The sequence below is a fragment of the Pelobates fuscus genome, chromosome 5 (genome assembly GCF_036172605.1).
Source record: "Pelobates fuscus isolate aPelFus1 chromosome 5, aPelFus1.pri, whole genome shotgun sequence".
NCBI classification, from domain to species: domain Eukaryota; kingdom Metazoa; phylum Chordata; class Amphibia; order Anura; family Pelobatidae; genus Pelobates; species Pelobates fuscus.
In genome coordinates this window covers 31,598,437-31,621,337 of record NC_086321.1, presented here as the reverse complement: position 1 = coordinate 31,621,337, position 22,901 = coordinate 31,598,437, and the positions used below count along the sequence as shown (strand labels likewise).

At 38.2% G+C, this 22,901-nt stretch overlaps 1 protein-coding gene across 1 annotated transcript; it reads right to left on the bottom strand.

Moving 5' to 3' along the window:
* Window positions 1-329: 329 nt before the first annotated feature.
* Window positions 330-13,428, bottom strand: ARRDC3 (arrestin domain containing 3). Its single transcript, XM_063453696.1, has 8 exons — window positions 12,911-13,428; window positions 7,533-7,614; window positions 6,864-7,011; window positions 6,019-6,121; window positions 4,981-5,237; window positions 4,508-4,667; window positions 4,163-4,314; window positions 330-3,173 (listed from the first exon to the last, which is right to left on the bottom strand). Exons 1-8 carry the CDS (start codon window positions 13,188-13,190, stop codon window positions 3,117-3,119), a joined length of 1,239 nt encoding a protein of 412 aa, XP_063309766.1. The 5' UTR covers window positions 13,191-13,428; the 3' UTR covers window positions 330-3,116.
* Between the last annotated feature and the right edge of the window lie 9,473 nt (window positions 13,429-22,901).

Below are 22,901 nucleotides of genomic sequence, written 5' to 3'. Positions count from 1 at the left end.
CAAGTTTTTTTTAGCTATTTCATAGAAGAAAAATAAATACTAGCTACTCTTAATTTTGTAGTAAAATAGTAAATCTCTTCAAATTGTGTTTTTAGATCAGCCGCATAAACAGATGTGTAAAAATTTAAACTTGACTGACCAAAGTCCTTATCTGTATATTTTATAATTATTGTATATGTAAAGAGTTCTATGAACATACAAATATTTTTTTTTGTCCTAGAGTGTTGATGTTTTGCTATAATTGTACAAATCAATGAGTTTGTTTGTAATGCTATATCAAAAAAAAATCTATATAAATCAATCCTTTGAAATGACACAATCAAACCACATGTTTATAAAAATGAACTTTTTTATTTTTAACAAGGAAGAGCAATAGGAAAACAGAACATTTTCCACATAAAATTTGTTTTTAAATGGAGCCAACAGTAACATTTCAGCACCAAATAAATCAAAAATGTAAAAAAACAAAAAAAATTTTTTTACAAACAGCCATAGATTAGTATCTATAAGCAAACATGTAATATTGCACTTTGTTTCTATAAGAGTTTGGATTTAACTTGTTTGTTCCTAATTAGGAAACACTTTCAAATACTGGAATACATATGCCAACTTTGAACTAACCAATATAGGAACAAACAAACAAACAAACAAACAAAAAATAATAAACAAAAACAGAATCATGTAAAATAATGCCTCTAACAACAGAGTAAATAAATACTTTTACAACCTTTGTAGAAGTTTTCTCTCTCTTTTTTGTATTTAAGATAATCTGTTCACCCACATCTGCATGCGATAGAGAGCCAGTGGCCTTTATAATGCTAACCTTCACATACATTTGCAGTGGCCATTATTATTGGTCAACCCTATTTTATAGAAAAACCCATGCCTATAGCCTCACAGGCAAAAGATTAAGTGTTCCCCATTTTCTTAATTATAGAAAAAAAAATGGAACAAGGGTTTCGTTTAACAGACATCCTATATGCGTGTATATATATATTATACAAAAATGATATAATGCCAAATACACTAGCACTTGAAGAAAATGGTGAAGATGTGAGGAAACATCGACAAGAGATAGTAAAAAAAAAAAAAAAACAAACAAACAAGATAAAGAAGAATATAATCAGTCACTTCTTTCTAAACCATTAAAACTGAAATAAATCCAAACATCTACTGAATCACTTAAACGTGACTATTAAAAATGTTACAGTTCTTCACAACGGAAGCTTTTACTGTAGAAATATTTATTCATTTAGCTTAAAAAGGTCACTTGCAAAAAAAGCATGTTTTTTTTATTTTATTTTTTTAAACTTAAATTAGCAAGTCTTGGAACAATGTGACTCATTCCTTATAATCAAAAGAATGATACGTCTGTCAAAGGGGCATCTGAAAAATGTGTACAAGGCTTGCACTAAACAAATATAGGAAGCGTTCTGCTTAGCGTGATTTGGGAAGAAGGGCTCTTTCGTAAAACCAGAGTAGAACTCCAGTGCAGATATCAAGTTCACCCTTTTACAAACTTGCTTGTATTGTGCAATTAGAAAAGCTGTTCTTTCCTCTTTGTTTAAAATCAAAAGCATATATGCAAGAAAAAAAAATGTTTATATTAATCCTATGATCATTAAAACTAAGAAATTCGGTTTAAGTCTTGGTAAAGTCAACTGGTTAAATCTTAGCAAGCGAATTATTCATTATTTTAATTTGTGTACGCTGTGATGTCAGTTGTCAACCAAATGCACACATTTAGAATTAAATGTTAAAACAGATCATACCCAACTGATTATCAGTAACATTGCCAAGCAACTCACTGTGATAGGTGAGCCATTTTATTTTCTGTGCAGCAATATATATATATATATATATTTTTTTAATCACACAGGCTTTTTTTTTTAATCTAGACAATGACCCTCAATTTAAGGAGAGTTGGATAACATATCGGCCTATGGAAAGAGGGCTCCGTGTTAAACAGCCTTGATTTTGAGGAAGAACAGATCTCTGTTTTACAGACAGTATCTACCCAACTTTTACCACAACTGGAGTCTCCTTATGACCTTCCGGCCTGCCCTTCCTTTGATGTATGTTTAATGCCCTAATTTAGCTTAGAAAGAGCTTTTTTATTCATGTCTCTCTATAAGGGAAATGTGACTTTTGTTTTAGCTGTTCTTGTGCATTTTATCAGCCAAGATCACTCCATACGATCCCCCTGCCCCTTAGAACAAAAGTACAGTGCAACATATAGACAACTATAGCATTCCAAAAGTTTGGCAAGTGATGAGTTCTCCTGAGATTAGGTGATTTGTAGGAAGTCTGTAACAAAATCCTGCTTGGGGTGACAGTATAAAGGCAACATGTCTCTGAAAGAAATTAAGATGTACAATCTTGACAAAATAAAATTTAAAAAAAAAAAGTCTTATTCCTCATTTCTTTTCATTTTTTTCTCGAGAACCCACTGGAACTTTTGCTATTCTACTACAGTTTGTTGCAAAATAACAGACAGCAATAGGAATTGGCATGAAGGCATTCGATGTTTGCTGTTAAATCCATTGCTGAATCCAAGCTGAAGAGGTGTTGCACAGGCAGTCTTAAAGGGACAGTACGAAGCATGTAAACATACAGGTACAGTCCAGGCCAAACAACTTTAGTTGAAAAATAATAACAAGAACGTTAGTGCATTAGTCTTTTTTTTTTCTTTTTTTTTTTTTTATCAAAGCTTTCTTTTGCTTCTATGTGTGCAGATCACAGCCAAACCAAAGAAGTGAAAAAAAAAGAAAGCTGTAGTGATTTGAAGCTGCCCCACATACACACTGAAGGTGTACAAATGTAAAGAGGAAGCTGATCCACATGTACTAGCGGGACGATAATCTCATCTCCGGACCATGTATGATTGCAGCAGCTTTGCGGGTTTGCCAACAGCAAGGGGGCACGTCTCCCTTAAGCCGTACAGCATATACTGGATCTAATGCCATAAGCGACATAACCGTGACTACAGGATAATTCAGTTTGCAACTACGCAGGTGAAACAAAAAACTGTCTCCTGTGAAAGTAAGCCTCCCAAAATTAGGCTGCCGTTAGTTGTATATGGCCAGAATCTCATCTGGTGGAAAACAGAAACACCTTCAACGAGATGGACAAGAAGGGTGTTCTTCCACGGGCTGCTCTGGGTTTGGGTCAACCTATCAAAAGAAGAAAAAAATAAGTATATTTATGTTGATTACTTTTACAATGGGCACGTACGTCAGTAAACATGATAATATTAAAGTGTTCATTGATAACACTGATTCGATAATCTGACTGATAAAACATACAACATATACACATAATTTGCAGTACTCCACTCCACCACTTCCAGGAATCAAATATGGCATAGATAAGGTTAGAAGAAGCAATTTTCTATTAAGTGGTACTGGTTTACAAGTACTGTTGTCAGGGCTTAGAATTTGAAGTCTCGTCAGGCCTTACAAGTTACTGTGGACATTTTGAGCCCTCCTGTTATAGGGCAAACCCACCCTCCCCCCTCCCCCTTTCCCCCTCCCCCCCCCCCCCCCCCCCCCCCCCCAAAAAAAAAAAAATTCTGTTAATACACAAAGAGTGCTATTAAACCGAAACATGAAGGACAAATTTGCAAACTAAGGGGAAAAAAAAAAAAATATCTCCAAAAACATAAATTCATATAAAAAAAATCCACTTTACGTGATTATGATAAGCAAATAAGCATCTACTGAAAAAACTATTTTATTCCTTAGCACTCCTACACATGTTAAATAATAGGCAACAGTATTTGACTATTGTTACTTGAGCCTTGCTTTAGAAGTGCAAAGAAAAAAAAAAAATTCCAAGCATTTCGTTCCCAAAGATGCATGTCACCAGTTGTGCATTGTCTTGCCTTTTCTCCAAGAAGCAAACAAAAGGCTACTTGAATGGTTTAAATGTTGCACGATTTTCTCATTAAGTCACCCATCTTGTGAGATTTGGGGGGAGGGGGAAATCAAAAGAGCTATTGTTAATTATCCCGTAAGAATAGGACAAGAAAGGGGTCAGATGCTTTGGTAATAGCTAGCAATTCTTAAATAAATAAAATATATTCAGTCACTTATGCCATATTTTCTTTTAAGAATAGGAGTACAGTATTAGTAAACATTATATACCAGGTACATAGACTTACCTCTGAATACAGAGGAGGAGGCAAAAAGCGAAACTCTTGGATGTAGGCAAACAGTGGTCCAGGGAGAGCCATTTCAAAGTTATCACAACCATGTGACGATACAAGATTCTGCCTCTGTTCTTCTGTGACAACTTCAGCATAGCTTGGAGGAGCTGAAATAATAATAAAATAATACTTTAATATTCAACAAATTATATACCAACGTCAGCAGAATGGAAATCTATTCTGAAAGCTGCCAAGGTTTATATTATTGATAGTATAAAGTTATGTGTTGCCAGGGAGATGCTTGTGAATTTTGGACAGCACATTGTTAACATACAATCAAAAAAGTATTATGAAGAATACCTTCGGGCCTTTCTGGTAAAACGAGACCAAGCCAGTTGTTCATGCTGTACTGACTGCTCACACTGGATGTTCGGCTGCCGAATGGGTGCAAAGGAATAGTGCCAATTACCAGTGGCAAGTTAAGGAATAAATCCATAGCACCTGGAATATCCACATATACCTGGAAGAAAATATATTAGAAAGTCATGATTTAATATGGTAATTAGAGTTTCACTCAATCTTTAGTCATAATTGTGCAACAAATTGCAGAATTTCCTTACAATTTGTGAAATTAAGTCTTTTTTTCAGACTATGTGATTAAAAAAACCCAAACAAAAACAGGTCAGCTGAAACCGGATTATGATATTACGTCACTTGCAAATACCCAGTGGTTCACGATCACGCAAGACACAGCCTCCAACTACTAGTGCTGTCAACAGGATGTAAAAAACTGTTGCCTCGTTACTATTACTAAACAGTTTGAACATACGTACCATTAGGGAATACTCTACACGAATTATGCTACAGTCAATGATTGATGGGGACACAGGTGGGATTTTCAACAGTTTTCCATTCCAAGTCTCAGTCTTCCCAGAGGACAAGGATTCCCCTCGCAAGTTGGCCACAAGCTGCTTAACTTCCTTCATTTTCCCTTTGGCATAGAACGTCTGAGTTTGATAAATGGCTGCTTTCGGAACAACCATACGGGAAGAGCAGTTCTCAATCTCCGCAAAGATCTGGATTGATTCACCTTTAAAAAAAAAACATGACAAAAGAAAGAGAATTTAAAGGATTTAAAGTGGCCAGGGAAGTCGCCTATCTGCTTATACTTTAACCCCTTAAGGACACATGACATGTGTGACATGTCATGATTCCCTTTTATTCCAGAAGTTTGGTCCTTAAGGGGTTAAAGATTAAATCATATCCTCCAATAAAAAGATAATTTATAAATTACATATCCCTGCAAACACATCAAATACTACATTTGCAGAAATCATGTTTCTGTTCTGGATTTTGTGTGCACACAATTATCAAGACACAGAAGTAACCAGATGAATATATGGGTTTTGCAACAATGTGGTTGGTGCAAAATGTTCATGTTTTCTCCAAATGTTGAGCACGTGAGTAACCAGTGCGTTCTAACCGAGAAAAGTTTGAAAGGAATATTATGGAAACATTGTCAGAGGATACTAAATACTTAACCAGGACTGTCTAATTGCAGCAACCAGTCTAGACCCACTAAGTCAGATATATCAATGTTTTTTATCCTGATATCTGTTCTATGAACAGATATTTTTTTTGTTACACGTGTTATTTTTGGAAACAGATTGACATTTGTCTATTTATTCTTATTATGTAATAGACTAAAAGTACGTTATGTGTGTTACACACATGGTTATGCTACATCATGTTAATGATGAGATTCATCTAAGATAAAACTCATCTTGTATATAGAACAAACAAAGAGAAAAAAAGTGTGATAAAGGAGGACAGGTTAATAAAAGGTTAAATTGAATAGGGTTAAAACATACCTGGGGTGTAGCCCTTCCGCTCTATTTTGGCACTTAAGGATATTGGACCTGAGGTACAAAACCAGCAACACAAGGTCTTTTCTTTTGTGCCTGCTTGGGGTGACTGCAAAAAAAAAAACTAGATTTAGTAAAATATTAACTGCGCAAACTTGAATATAAAAATTAAGTCTAAACAAAGAAATAAAATTAGTTTTAGAATACTAAAGAAATGTGTAATAAGCAGAACCTAAAAATAAGAAATAAAAAAAAAACCCACAGAAACCTATACTTAAAATTTCATAAAAACGCCATGTATTTTATCCTTCAATGTATGGGCTTCTCAATGGGGCAATTAATAAGAATTATAATAAAAACAGTATATACATTGTTTGCCTAGCTTGCAGGCACTAATATTGCCGAGCGCACTTTCTCAGATTTAGGTTTAACCAAATAAATATCTAATTAAGAGATGTTGCCATTTGCCAGGTTAACGGCATTCACTTTATTGACTTAAAAAGATAAATTTGCCGGGAAAGGAATCAGTGATCCCAAGTTATGAACACTTTCTAAAGTTGGTGTATTAACCAACCAACTTATAAATGTCAAAGTAGACTACACACACATAATTTTTCCCTCTTATGTTATATTCTAAATTTACTTAAAATAGTTTTACATTTTTAGGAAAATAGAAGTTATTTGTACGCAAAGGTACATTTAAGTTAACTGATGACAGTGTAACTGTGCATTGAGATGAAAACAATTTGATGCAGAAAGCCAATATGTACCATTATTTAAGAAAATGCATCTTCAGTACTAGAGTTTTTAACTTTTGGCTATACAGTAAAGTATATCAGTTATTTTCTTACCAGTAATGAAGGAGTGTTGATATCTATATGCTCAAAGACTGTGAATTCCTTCTTTAATTTTACTGGTAGGAGCCAAGCTCTGTGCAATTCGGCTTTCACCCAATATCGTACACTGCCGTGTCTGCCTTCAAATGAGGTAGCAAGTGGTCTGTGTAAGAGAGGAAGGCAAAATTAGTGATGTGTTAAATTAACCTGAAATGACTAGGTTTGCTTAATGATACTTAACTCTAATCCTATTTAGATCCCAAAACACATCTTACACCTCTAAACATACCTCTGAATATGTTTAATTATTAAATCGGTGCTACTTAAAACTGCACGAGTAATTAAGTTGCAAGGTCAGGCAGGACCAAAGATTATTATGTACAACTGTCATGTAAACCAAAACGTATCTTGTAAAATGGTAACGTACAAATTCTACACTGATGTTCAGGAGTTATTCTGGACATCTAAAGTAAGGGTACACTAGAGCCTTGATGGGTATTCCCCCGAGCTGACAAAAAAGGGGTTTAGCTACAACCTACTAAACACCGAATTGTAATGCTTAAACTCCTAAGCCGTGACTGTAGCGGAGCTGGAGAATTCTAACAATATAATTATTTTGTTTTCAATTTACTACAATTCGGCGGTTAGTGAATAAACACGTGAACCCATCTAAAAGATACTTACGTCTGTGGAAGCTCGAAGCTGAATGCATATTCATGCCTTCCTGAATGAATAGTGGTCAGACCTTCTTCAGAGTTATCATCATCTAGAAAATCAAAAGAATGCCATTGTTAAAGGTGCATCAATGTACAAAATGCATACAAAAAAAAAAAATCTGAAACATCAAATACTTATTTATCAATTAAAAAAAAAAAGGCCATCAATTAATGTTTTAAATGCTTGAGCTCACTCCTCTGCATGTCCAAATGACTAATACAAATCTACAAAGAATGTATTGTTTTTGTGCTATGATGCTCATCACTATACACACACACACACACACACAAGGCCCCATTTCTGTAAGTTATTTTCTAAATGCAAGGGTTTCATTTTTTGTTACAAAAAAGGAAATAAAAATGTAAAAATGCAATACTTTAACTAGGAATATATAATTTAGCAGCACTAGAAGTATATTCAATTTAAATTGTATAGTGCCCCTGCCCCTCGTTTATAAATTTTAAAACTCATAACAGTCTATCCATTTTTTTAAAGAACACCATTAGATATAATTGCCTCAGATACCCAATTGCTGTCACCTTTAAAATAATAAAATATGTTTCAATAATATTTGTGTGCCATTTTGCTTTGTTACATGTTAAAAGACTATTTATGGAAGAATATGCAAGTTTTTTTATTTTTTTTTTTTTAAAAGGTGACACAGAGATGATGGATTAAGCGACTGACAATGGGACTGCAAATATTAGGCCAAAATCGTCAAGTTGGGAAAATAGTTGTGTTTTGGTCTAAAAATCATGTTGTTGTTTTTTTTTTTTTAATACCCTAGCTATCTTTATTCTGCCTTTATATCCCATTGTACAGCGCTATGGAATGTGATGGCACTATATAAATAATAAAATAATAATAAAAATAATATACTAAACACTATATAAATCCCTTTAAGCATCAGTCTGCCAAGTGTAATTGATTAGGTCAGACATACAGCAATAATTTCACTGCACCCATCTTTAACGTGTAGTACATTGTTAAAAAAACAAAACAAAAAAAATGAAAATATTTTAGGTAACTGATTGTCCTGTCATTTTGTTACGCGATTCCAACACCAGGTTATATAAATATTGCCTAGCAACAGAATAAGATAGCACAGGGACTTATAATAGAGACGTATTATAAGAACACCCCTAAATTATTTATTTATTCATAAAATATTTTACCAGGAAAGATACATTGAGATTTCTCTCGTTTTCAAGTATGTCCTTAATTCTCTTGAAGTAATGAAACCCATAGCATTAAAAGGCCGAGGTCAAACTCCACCTAAAAAAAGGGCCACATATTTGGGACGTGCTAATATTTGCAGTAAACAAGTTGACCTTCCCATTCTAGCTGTGGATTATCACGCAAAAGATATTTTATCTTGTTTTGGGTGTGTTAACAGAAAAGCCGGGTCATGCTCAAGGCACTACGAGTGACTAACGATTAGTGAGGGCATTAAATATGTGTATCTGCCCTTTTGTTCACCTGTTCCACATAAATTCAGCATTACATTTATATCTGCATCCACCTTGCTAGGCTGAGTTAATATTAACACTGTAAGCCCTCGTGGACGGTGGTAGATCATTAATTTACTTAACATGACATTACTTGCTCGCCTCACACAAAAAAAAAAATATATGAATAATAATTTAAAGGGGGTGAAGGTGGGGGTTTATTTAGAATGAACGACAAACCACAATAGCAAAGGTGAAAAAAAATAAAATAAATTACTGAGGCTCTTTTTGGTTTAAAAATTTGGAATACGGGGGTATTCTCCACGGTTCCATAAAAGAATCCCTTAAAAATATAATTTCTAGTAGCGAGGACATTATTCTCTCCAGAATCTGTAAAATCTCTCACGTTTAAATAAAATAAACCCTTTATGCATGTTTTACTGTCGGTACACTTTATTTTTCCACAGATTTCACACATTTTCCTACATATTTGTGGGATTAATGTCGGATACAGGCAGAAGACGGTGTTATATGTCGTGTTTTTAATGTTTATTGGGTTATATTTCCCACTTTCCCCTGCTTTCTGCAGTAATGGAGTAGTAGCAGGCTGCTCCCTGTACTGCCAGCTCAGCAGTCTGAGCCCAGCGAGCTGCACTCTGTGGTAAACAAGTGCTGAGCTGTCAATCACAGACAGACTCCAGCAGGAGAGGACCGGCCTGAACCGGTGCGAGCACAGTCTCAGCCAGTCTCTCATATGCATAGCCGTGACGTCACCAGCCGCAGGGACTGGCCGAGTGCAACCTAGCCTGACTGCTGGCCCCGCCCACACCCTCCCTCCGCCTCCAGCTTCCGGGTGTGTGGGGAGCACGCTGGATCCTGCACGCTTCCTGACACGGAGTGACTACTAACACTATAACCTATAGAGAGACACAGTATGAGCGACTATCATAAGACCCCACTTTAACCAGTCTATAGAGACAGGCTGCTATCATAAGACCCCATTATAACCTATAGAGACACAGACTACTATCATACGACCCCACTATAACCAGGGTATAGAGATAGGCTACTACCATAAGACCCCACTATAACCAGTGTATATATAGACACTGACTACTATCATAAGACCCCACTATAACCAGAGTATATATAGACACTGACTACTATCATAAGACCCCACTATAACCAGAGTATATATAGACACTGACTACTATCATAAGACCACACTATAATCAGTGTATAGAGACACTGACTACTATCATAAGACCACACTATAACCAGTGTATATATAGACACTGACTATCAGAAGGCCACACTATAACCAGTGTATATAGACACTGACTACTATCATAAGACCACACTATAACCAGTGTATATATAGACACTGACTATCAGAAGACCACACTATAATCGGTGTATAGACACACTGACTACTATCATATGACCCCACTATAACCAGTATATATAGAGAGACTACTAATATAAGGCCCCACTATAACCAGTCTATAGAGACACTGACTACTATCATATGACCCCACTATAACCAGTATATATATATATATATATATAGAGAGAGAGAGACTACTAACATAAGGCCCCACTATAACCTATAGAGAGAGACACAGACTGTCATAAGACCCCACTATAGCCAGGACCGAGTTTACCTCCAAACAGGGAAAGAGTCCACCGTAACCATCCATATTTTAGGTTTAGGGATAAATATGCCACCATAATCCCCCCAGCTCATTGCAAGTATAGCCGCTCAACTTCCAACCCCTTTATTTTTCTAAGAGATGGAATTATTTGTGCGTTAGGGGCTGCAGTCCAATCCTCACTTTAAACCACTACATTGTAAGAGAGAGGGGGCTAGAAAGTAAAATGGATCAATTGTGGTTATATCCCATACGATCCTCACCCAGTGCCCGAACTAAACCATAGTAAGTTCAGTGAGTCCTCTCAGCACCTGGCTACAGGAATGATTCATCTTAACTGCCACACATTATAATTATAGTATATTAAATACCGTGCTTGCCATCAGTATAGTACAAAAATCCTTCATCAAAGAATGTTATTTATTATTGATCATCCAGGAACTAATTGTCTCTGGTAACACAGTAATAATACCTTGCCATAGAGCTTAATCTGATACATAGTATAGTGAATGTGTAACAACGTATAATGAACGTTCTATGCTTAGAACGTTGCCCTGGATCTCTCCCTGGCTGGATAGAGCATGGCAGGAAAAGGAACGACATTGGTTAAACGCCTTCCAACTGTAACACCAGGCCCCGCCCATCTCTTTCCTTACTTCCCTAAGCAACAAGCCTTGGCCAATGCAATCAATCGGCAGTCACCTTGACAACAGCCTAACAAAAGCTCGCTGGTCCAATGGAAAGTGTGAAGGGCGTGGTTGGCCTCACCCTCCACCTCCATCTGTAACCAGGCTTTTGTGAGAGGGTTCTGCCAAGCAGCACGTAACAAGAGAGAGGCTGCATTAACCCTTTCAGTGCTGCAGGGCTGTGGGTTTATCACCATGCATGGAGTGAGGAATATAAAAAGCTAGCAGAACATAATTCAGCCAAACATGGCATGTTCACTGCCCACCTAATGTCTTCCAGCAAACCCTGCTCTATATTCAGACACAAAGTAATATAGCTTCATGTAGAGCTTAGCAATTCGTTTATGAACCAAAGTCTCCCTTATGGCCAGATCTACCCATAGCATGCCATCATGAGGTATGTAGAATTCATATCCTGCAGGACCCCTCATTGTTTAATGAATGATTTCATTGGCTTCCTGTAAGTTCTGAATTCTACATACTTCAGGAACTGTCCAGCCAAATGTAAAAACGAGAGGTGTCCTCCAGGAAAACAATGGTGCAAACCTACTTATGGTTAACAGAGAATGCAATCAAAACAATGCGTGGATTCCATCATAGCCTAACTGGCTGTAGAATTGGTACCTAGGCTCTGTAAAATCTGGGTCAATGTAGTCAAGCAACTAGTCCTAGCCAGCTGCACATCACATACTGATGCCAGTCATCCAGCCTTCACTAGAAAGGTATTATACATACTACATTTAAACATTAAATTGGAGGAACTGCATTTATATATACGGTGATGTACAGCCATTTTGCTGCATGAATGCAGAGCTTGCTATAAATATATATTTTAATCATCATCATCTTCTGTGCTATTCTCCTTTAGAAGTATTAAGTCATGGCCACCAGCTGACATGTCTGCAGCCAATCCACTGCAAGGAGAGGAGGTCCCCCCTCCCACTCAGATCTCTCTCCACTGACACCACTAGCCCAAAACAGGATTGAACCGCTTCTAACAAAAGGGTGGTGGAAACTTCAGAAAAAACAAGATGATTCCTTCATCCAACCCCATCACCACCCCGCTTTATACAATGCCTTCTCAACCCTTCATGTTATCAGCATACATGACAATTCCAGAAAACCACAGAAATAATTATGGTTTTAACCAACAAACTGCAACACCCACCTCCAAAAGTTAGGATGGAGGTTGCTACCCTATCATGCCCCATGGTATTGAAGAAAAATCAATACAGTCATCAGAAATAAAAATGGCATATGCCAACTGTGCCATTCTAATACTTTCCAATCCTCAGATAAGAAATAATGACATTTTTACTTTTGGGGAGAACAGTGGAAAGAAAAATGGTGTCACTACAGGATTTTACTTTAAGGGGTTAATAAATACTTACAATTCTTCCTACACACAATATTTGTTTTTAAACATGTAGCTCAACATTCGATTTAAATCATAACAATAAATATATTCTAGGTTCCAAAACGAATTACCATTGTTATATATACATATTACTGAAAGATGTACAGAAACAGGATACATATAGACAAATATTGACACTTACCCCTTTCATGTCCAATCAGGATGTCTTTGTGGCTAAAATATTCTACTTCTTCAGTGTAATTCTGTGTATAGGCAGTGTTAGATCCAGCATTTCTTGATTCAGTCCATCGTACTTTTGCATGCCCCCTTGCATGGATCTTAAGAGATTTGACCCTAATTTCCCCAGTGACTTCCAGATTAACCCTTCCTGAGACTGTATCCCCACTGGAATACACAGGGACATGGCTGCCATTAAGGCAGTCATAGCTTATAGTTAAACTCTTCACCTTCCCCAGCACCATGATTGTAACAAAAATGTATAAAAATATATTGTGAGAGAAAAAAAAAAATATTAAAGTTAAGATCTCACATGAAATGTGGTCTTAATATTGCACTGATGGATGCCTGTGCCTTGCAATAGTTGCAGGCAGGGTCAGTGCCTTCTCTGCAGGGAGTTCATTGGGATTTGCAGGTAACAAAGTAACAGCAACGATGCTGTCACAGTGCTCAGCTCTGTGGTCTCCTTACAAAGACGGCTGTCTGCAGTGTGCCGGCTCACTTATGTGCAGATTTGTGAAAAACAACCTGACTGCGCATGCCCCAGCCTCTGACACTCTTTTTTTTTTTTTTTAACCACCCCTCCTCATCCCTTTATTCCCTACTTCAAGAAAACTTTATAGGACATGCCCTTTCCCCCCTTCCTCCCCCCCCAGACTTGTTTATTCAGCAGCAGCGGTTCAAATTGCAGGGCTGGCAAAGATTAATAAAGGTGTGTGTTTTCTTAACTGGCCCAAAAAGAGACAATGCAATACATGGAAAATGTAAGGGGGTGTGAATTGGAGTCACAATCCTACCCAACAGGATGTGGTGCTGCCTAAATAATACAAAAAAAAATATTTCTCTCTGTAAACACATAAATATTTATTGAATTGCACTTGCAGCAGACTGCATTTGTTTAAACACATAATAGTTTGTTTTTTAAAATTATATTTGTATTCGTGAATGATCACTGATTGCACCCTGAAGCCTCACAGCATGGTATTAGGAAATTAGATGTGCTAGTTCAATAGAGCACTCATCTGAATAAGGTTTTTACAAAGGAGAGTATCACTGCACCTACATGACAATGCCTGCCTGGCTGCCTTGGGCTCTGAATGATCTTACAGTAATGCAGTCTCCAAATGCTGTATTGTGTGTATCTGCAGCAGTAAGTAACTCTTTCTATACATGATCACTGTGTGCAAGCCTTTGAGTGCAATGCCCCTTTGGGTGGATGCTAATGCACACTGTGCCTTAGTATTAGTTTATTATTAGTAATATTATTACCATGACATAATAACATATTTGCAGTCCTGCACAACAGCAAGGCACATAGATATTTACTATACACATCACCCTGCTGATATAAAAGACGATGGAATGTGAGGATTGCAGGCCGAGATAGATTGCATGCATTGGAGATTAGGTATTGGCTCTATGTGCTATTAAATCTTTGAGACAATGCAGTATTATGCTGTGTTTTTTAATTTTAAATAATGGAACTAATAGCCAATTCTTTAGCCACAAACTTCCAAGTCAACCTTTCATTCAAAAAATACCAGAATATGTTTTTTTTTCCTATCAAATATCTCCAGCTCTTGAAAGGAGCTTAATTTTAGACTTTGCCCCGGTCACTCCAGACAGTATTTTAATTACAAATCGCATTGTTAAAATAACAAGATTGAATTTTAAATATTTGAGCAACATTATAGTGTATTCATATGCAGAACTATAATTTTTGTTCATAATTTCTCTATACCTCCGTTCTGATTTGGAGGTACTTGGGGCTTGAGGACAATCCACGTTAGTCAGGGGATAAGTAGTTTATGCAAGTGACAGGACGTACACTGCTGTGCCATGTTGTGTTAACATTCACCATTAGAAACACCTATAATGCTGACATTTGGATAGATAATCCAGAAATATCCCATGCGGTACCGTTACCATTGGCGAACAAACTATTATGCTATGAGTGAACTCGATGGACTATCCTCAAAATGTCAGGGTCATACAAACGAATTGAGTTTAGTAAGTGAGTCACAGGCCTCCATTAAGAGAATCATAGTATGCATTAGAAATACTGTACCTGTTTGATTTACAACTTTTTAACGTTACAGTTGTGTATTGTAGCAGAATTATGTCCTGTGTTTAATGACTGCTTTCTTTATCTGCTTAAGATAATTTCCATATATGACAGTGTAGCTGGGTTGGCGGGAAGGGCACATCCACTAGCTGGGGTAAGTAAGGGCTTTTATTATTGTAATAAGTGAATTGTGTCTAAGCGTAAACTTTATCAAGTCATTTGACAAAGACCCTCCCTTGTTTAACACATTTTCAAGAGTTTCCACAGTAATTCACACTACAAGTTCCAGAGGTAATATTCTTTTCAATTTAGGTAGAAAGCCAATTAGTGATAAATATTAAAATTTTACCAAGTGAGTACCAGTGCCTTTGTATTTTCTATTTATTGAGCCAGACCCGTTTTGTGCACTGTGTAATGTATGTTATATATTTTGCTTTGCATTCAAGGGAATCTGTATACACAAAAGTGTATGTGTGCTGTGTGCTGTGTGCAGTGTGTACTGTGTGTGAGTGAAGGGTTCAGTGTATGACGGTGCTGTGTTTGAGTGAGGGTGCTATGTGTGTGTGAGGGTGCTGTGAGTGTCAGGGGTGCAGTGTGTGTGTGTGAGAATGAGGGTGCTGTGGGTGTCAGGGGTGCAGTGTGTGTGTGTGAGTCAGGGTGCTGTGAGTGTCAGGGGTGCAGTATGTGTGTGTGAGCGAGAATGCTGGTGTGTGAATATGTTTGGAGGGCTTGCGTGTTTGGTGGGGGGCAGATCTATATATTAATTAAATAAAAAATAAAGAGGAATTGATTATATCCCCCCTTCCTTCTTACCTTTAGCCTGGGAGGGGGGACCCTGGTGGTGCTAGTAGTGAGTTTGAGTGAGGGTGCTATGTGCGTGTGAGGGTGCAGTGTGTGTGTGTGAGAGTGCTGTGAGTTTCAGGGGTGCAATGTGTCAGTGAGGGTGTTGTGAGTGTCAGGGGTGCAGTGTGTGAGTGAGGGTGCTGTGAGTGTCAGGGGTGCGGTATGTGTGTGTGAGTGAGGATTCTGGTGTGTGAATATGTTTGGAGGGCTTGCGTGTTGGGTGGGGGGCAAATTTATATATTAATTAAATAAAAAAATAAAGAAGCATTGATTATATGCCCCGTCCCTTCTTACCTTTAGCCTGGGAGGGGGGAACCTGGTGGTGCTAGTGGTGAGTGAATTCTAGCCTTTGGGGCTAGAGTTTACTGTCGCGAGACCCCCACGAGAGGAACCCGGCGGAGCTACAAGATAGAGTTCCTCTGGGTTCCTCTCCTGTCTCCCTCCCTCTTTCCCCTGCCGGCAGCCGCAATACACTACATGTGGGTGATCTTCGATCTCCCCACCGGCCCGTCATGAAACACAGCCTGTGATCGCCCCTGCCGGCCTCAGCCCATGTCCACCGTGGCCCTTGCCCGGTGTGCCCGATGGCCAGTTCGGGCCTGCATCAGGATCCCTAACATGGCAGCAGCTTGGTACAAACTATAAAGAATAAATTTGTAAAAACGGGCAAAATTTAGATAACAATATACATGTGGGGAAAGATAAAAACAACTCAGAGAGTTCGGGGGGCGGGGGGGCACAGTAAAAAAATAATTGGGTTGCCCCCGTGATAGAGCCACATTAGGCAAATAGACCAAATGTACTAGACGACTCTTATGTAAAGGCTAAAGTGTTGTTTTATATAGGAAACACAACAGGTAAATTCATATACCTTTAAAACTGCAAACTCACGTAAATAAAATGATACCAAATATACATTACATTTACCTACATTCCTGACCCTTAAAGGCCCAATTTTGTTAAAGTGATACTTATTGTTTAAAAAAAAGATTTGCACGATACCGATCAAACTTTTTGTTTATTTGATGGTAACTAGCACTAATCACTAATCCAACTATTGCAAAAAGAAATTGACAAAGGAATTCTAAATTTTAGGCCCCAAAAAAGCTAAAATGGGAAAAGTGTGCCATTCGTTTACTTTTCCAGCTTGGGTATTTTTTGTTAATTATGAAAAAGTTACAAAGTTACATCCATAGGTCATAGCTAGTATATAAGTAGAGGGTTATTCAGTAAAGTGAGAGTTCAAGATTAATTCAAAGTGAATATCAAATTAATTTATATTTATATTCATTGTAAGTGGAAATGATGTTCATGTCTCTGGTACATTCTATATTCTGTATCTACCTAGCTTCAGTGGAGAGGAGTAATTCTATTTGGCAAGTATGAGGGATTTAGCCTCTGCGAGTAGAAGGAATAAAAGGAAGTCTCGGTAAGGTGAAGTAAGAACTCTTTTAATGAGGTCCACGGTTTGCCATCTATTAGTCACATTTTTTGGTCAGGACCGCCAGACATGGAAAAGATCACACACTGGGAACGCTAACAGTTATGGAGAACTGCAGGAGTGAAGTACCATGGTACGGCAAGAATAGGTTTATAGATCAGTCTATACAACCTCTGTTATGAATGGAAATGCTGCTGGGGGATAAATTATTAAGCAATATCAGATCACATCTAACACGAACAAATTGGTTTATTAAACCAATCATTGATAACAGGAGTAGTCCCAGAAGATTGGAAGTTAGCGAATGTTGTTCCCATTCACAAGAAAGGTAATAGAGAGGAGTCGGGCAACTATAGGCCAGTAAGCCTTACTTCAGTAGTGGGGAAAGTGATGGAAACCATGTTAAAGGATAGGATTGTTGAACATCTAAAAACACATGGATTTCAAGATCAGAGACAACATGGGTTTACTTCAGGGAGATCATGCCAAACTAATCTTATTGATTTTTTTGATTGGGTAACTAAAATTATAGATCAGGGTGGTGCAGTAGACATTGCTTACCTAGATTTCAGTAAGGCTTTTGACACTGTTGCACATAGAAGGCTCATCAATAAACTGCAATCTTTAAGTTTGGATTCCAATATTGTTGAATGGGTAAGGCAGTGGCTGAGTGACAGGCAACAGAGGGTTGTAGTCAATGGAGTATATTTGAAGCTTGGGCTTGTCACCAGTGGGGTACCTCAGGGATCTGTACTTGGACCCATTCTCTTTAATATTTTTATTAGTGATATTGCAGAAGGTCTTGATGGTAAGGTGTGTCTTTTTGCGGATGATACTAGGATATGTAACAGGGTTGATGTTCCAGGAGGGATAAGTCAAATGGCAAATGATTTAGGTAAACTAGAAAAATGGTCAGAGTTGTGGCAACTGACATTTAATGTGGATAAGTGCAAGATAATGCATCTTGGACGTAAAAACCCAAGGGCAGAGTACAGAATATTTGATAGAGTCCTAACCTCAACATCTGAGGAAAGGGATTTCAGGGGTGATTATTTCTGATGACTTAAAGGTAGGCAGACAATGTAATAGAGCAGCAGGAAATGCTAGCAGAATGCTTGGTTGTATAGGGAGAGGTATTAGCAGTAGAAAGAGGGAAGTGCTCATGCCATTGTACAGAACACTGGTGAGACCTCACTTGGAGTACTGTACGCAGTACTGGAGACCGTATCTCCAGAAGGATATTGATACCTTAGAGAGAGTTCAAAGAAGGGCTACTAAACTGGTTCATGGATTGCAGGATAAAACTTACCAGGAAAGGTTAAAGGATCTTAACATGTATAGCTTGGAGGAAAGACGAGACAGGGGGATATGATAGAAACATTTAAATACATAAAGGGAATCAACACAGTAAAGGAGGAGACTATATTTAAAAGAAGAAAAACTACCACAACAAGAGGACATAGTCTTAAATTAGAGGGACAAAGGTTTAAAAATAATATCAGGAAGTATTACTTTACTGAGAGGGTAGTGGATGCATGGAATAGCCTTCCAGCTGAAGTGGTAGAGGTTAACACAGTAAAGGAGTATAAGCATGCGTGGGATAGGCATAAGGCTATCCTAACTATAAGATAAGGCCAGGGGCTAATGAAAGTATTTAGAAAACTGGGCAGACTAGATGGGCCGAATGGTTCTTATCTGCCGTCACATTCTATGTTTCTATGTCTCAGACCAGATTGAGCTTCTGACTGGTGAGTCTTCTCCTGGTGAAGGGAAGGGAGGAGGGGGGTTCTGTCTTCTACCGACAGTAGTCTTAGAAATTCGAAAAAAAAGAGAATATTGTTTTTCTCTTTCATTATTAATTTTTGGAATGTATCATGCATCATACTAAGAAGCTAGTTTCCATGGCATCATGTAGATTGCTTGTTTGTTTTTGTGCATCAAGAATGCCTATGGCCAATAGGGTTTTACCTATCACTATATGCGCTCTTCCCAACGCTGTGTATTATGCCGTGTCATGGTTTCTATTGGCTGAGAGTGCGTTTATAGTGTTATTGTTGTTTCTGGTATTTGCATCTACCTTCTGTACTCCTGTCCTTGGTTCTTTCTCATTTTTCCGTTCCTCTAATATCCTGACCTTGAATTGTTCTTTACTTTGCAAGGGATAGGTGTTTGCAGTAACCTCAGCCACCTTTGAGGTCCAGTAATAATGCCTAAGAAACCATCCTTCTCCATTCGCAAGTAAAGATAAAGATAAAAGAACAGCCAGTGGTGTATCCTGGTTTTGTGCTGCCCTAGGCAGGACAAAACTCAGGCGCCCCCCCTCCCCCCGCGCCACCCCCACCCAACCTTTCCCCCCGCCCCGCATTCTAAATACACACACACATTCACTGACAGATACGCATACACTAGCTAACAGAAACACACATTCGCTAACAGAAACACACACACACTAACAGACACACACTAACAGACACAGACACTCACTAACATACACACTCACTAACATACACACACAGTCAGACACACACTAACAGACACAGACACAAACACTAACAGACACAAACACTAACAGACACACACACACACACACACACACTAACAGACACAGACACACACTCACCCACCCACATTAACACATTTTTTTTAAATTTATTTTGAACACATTTTTTTAAATTTATTTTTAACACTTTTTTTTTGTCATTTAACACCCCTCCCCCCGCCTCCTTACCTTTGGGAATGCTGGGGAGGGGGGGGGGTCTCTTCTTCCCTGGTGGTCCAGTGGCTGCTGGGCGATCGGGCGGCACTGCCTGGCGGGCGGGCGGCCGGCCGGCCGGCGAGGGAGCACTTCCCCTGAGCTGTCTGCTCAGCTCCCTCGCCAGCCGCAGAGTGAGGCTGGGAGCCGGAATATGACGTCATATTCCGGCTCCGCCTCCCAGCCTCACTCTGCGGCTGGCGAGGGAGCTGAGCAGACAGCTCAGGGGAACTGCTCCCTCGCCGGCCGGCCGCCCGCCCGCCAGGCAGTGCCGCCCGATCGCCCAGCAGCCCGCCGGCATGTCTGTTAGCCGCAAGGCTAACAAGACATTTGCCTTGGGCATTTGGGGGCGGCTTTTTTTGCCGCCCCCTGGAAAATGCCGCCCAAGGCAAATGCCTTGTTTGCCTCGCGGCTAATACGCCCCTGAGAACAGCAGAAGAAAAAACAGAGAGAGAGTGGCAAGCAATATAACCAACTCAAGTAATCTTCAGAATATATTCACCAAAGTACAGAGAGTGTCAAATAATGGAGCGGCACAGCAGGAAAAACTTATTAAGTGCACTTAATCACAAGTTTCAAAGTTTTTCTGTAAGCTTTCATCAGACCAAATATTTCTCTGTAACACTTCTCGCGCATGCACAATCATATCTCATGTACAATTTTTCTGTAATATTTTGCTGTAAATTGTTTAGTAAATATGACAAAGTAATTACTTTCTCTAATGTGTATTTTTTCATTTAGTTGGAACTTTAATAAAATTCATATTCAATATACCGTAGTTTCACTTTTCAAAGATTCTATCCCTAACAGCCTTTTTTTTAAGAGAAATGGCTTTAACTGGATGATACAAGTCCCAAGTATTCTTAGAGCTAAGCAACTCTCCTGAAATTTTATAAGTAAGGCCAAAATTATTAAATTGAAAAAAAGTCTCCATCTCACTTATTTTTCTGCCTGTTTTGGCCAAACATTGTATTTTTGTTCTATGTTCTCTACGATTCTCAATTTAGTAATGATGATATTGATGATCCCAGTCAATCCAATGCTTTCCCACAGGAAAGCATTGGGATTCTATTGAGCATGCGTGGCAAAACGCTGCGTTGCGCCAGTCAGCATCTCCTCATAGAGAGTGGAGATGCTAAATGCCATTGCTGCACACTACTACAGAGCTACTACCTTAAGCTGTAGTGGTTGTGGTGACTAGAGTCCTGTTGAAAATGCAATGGAATGCTTAAAAGTAACTAAAGGCCCAAAATAGCGAATATTGGCCTGATGTGGACTGAATTTGAATGGTACAATAATGGTACAATTGTCACGGTTGCCGTTACTCTTACACACAGGAAATAGGATACCCACACAGTGAGGGTCCAAAAGGGTATTACCGGGCCTTAGAGTGGCTGGACTTTACGTATTACAAGAGATAATCAAAGTCAGGAATAGCGGAGTTCAGGAGTACAGAAATACGGATACACGTCAAACAAGCCAGGTCAGGATACCAGAAATACACAGGTCAATATAAAAGCCAGGTCAAGATACCAGAGGTTAACAGAGTCAAAACAAAGCCAAGGTCAATAACAGGAGAGTCACTAAAGCAGTGTGTAACTTAGCAGAAACCATGATAGGACAATGACTAAGAACTTGAACAGGCCTTAGATAGGTTCACATGTCCTCTGATTGGTCCACGTCATCTCTGCAACTCCAAACAGCATTTGGTCTCCTAGATGACATGACTGTTTAAGGACGGGCGTGACGTCATAGTGTTTAAATCTATTTATGGACACGCCCTTAGAGCAGGCAGTGTCAGAACATTTCCTTGATAATCTGTACAGTTAGGTGCCGACGAAAGCAAAGCAGTTATTCGCCAGTGACAAAATGGTAAGTATGTTTCACCCCCAAAGGTTTCCAGCCGTGCGGCCATGTATATATTTCTAAGTAGAGTGTGTTGTGACACATTTAGCAGCCCCATGAGAGGAAATTAAAGAAATAAAAAAATCAGATTCCATTAGGTTATGAGTATGGGTGGAATGTAATATGGAAATGGTGCTTCCTACAACCCTTCAGGGTGCCCTCAATGTGTAGATATAATTATTGGAAAGATACCATGCATTGAAGTTACATGAGCTGGTGAGATTTTTCCAGATTGCATTGGTGGTGCAGGTTACTCAAACAAGTCTAGTGTATCACGTAGCATACACTGGTGGCTCAATTTTCTTTACACTACACTTGTGTATTGTGGAAAAAAAATATATTTGATTTTACACAGTTGTTTTTTTTTTTTTTTATCTTCCTATGAAGTGCGCGTACAGACTTTTAAGGGGAAATAAAAGGTGATTTCTGATCACAACAGTGACATTCCCTGTCCATGGTACTGAAAAACATTAAAATATATTATATTATATTATAAATATATTAATTATTTTCTAATGCTCATATCAATTCCCAACATTTCCAGGTTAGTAAATTAAATGTAATATTTTGGTTTATAAAACTATTATTTATTAGGAATAAGTTCTTTTTATATTTGATTCCCTCTTGAACTACAAGCACATTGTATTTTTACATCAAACCTGGGGATTATTTTTTGGTATATATTTTTTTAAAAGGCTTTTGTTTTTGCGTTAATTTATACGTTTGCTTATTAAGTACCAGTGTACACTTCAGCCTGATACACAGGACAGAGTCGACATGCTCAAAGAATATGCCATTTTTTGGTTTCTACACTTAACTAAGAAATTACAGATTTGGGCCATAATGTCAGAATTGTAAACGGTGTCCAGTTTTGCTATTTTGGTGTAAATTTGAAGTTCCCTTGTAATTTCTCCATAATTTCAAAATTAATTAAATTAAATATTACTGTG

Bases quoted from the DNA above. Each gene is read 5' to 3' on its own strand.
- ARRDC3 (XM_063453696.1), bottom strand. From the start codon at position 13,190: ATGGTGCTGGGGAAGGTGAAGAGTTTAACTATAAGCTATGACTGCCTT. The intron at 7,615-12,910 runs GTAAGTGTCAAT...TTGATTTTCTAG, and splicing joins CCTGATTGGACATGAAAGGG to ATGATGATAACTCTGAAGAA. The intron at 3,174-4,162 runs GTAAGTCTATGT...TTCTTTTGATAG, and splicing joins CTCCTCCTCTGTATTCAGAG to GTTGACCCAAACCCAGAGCA.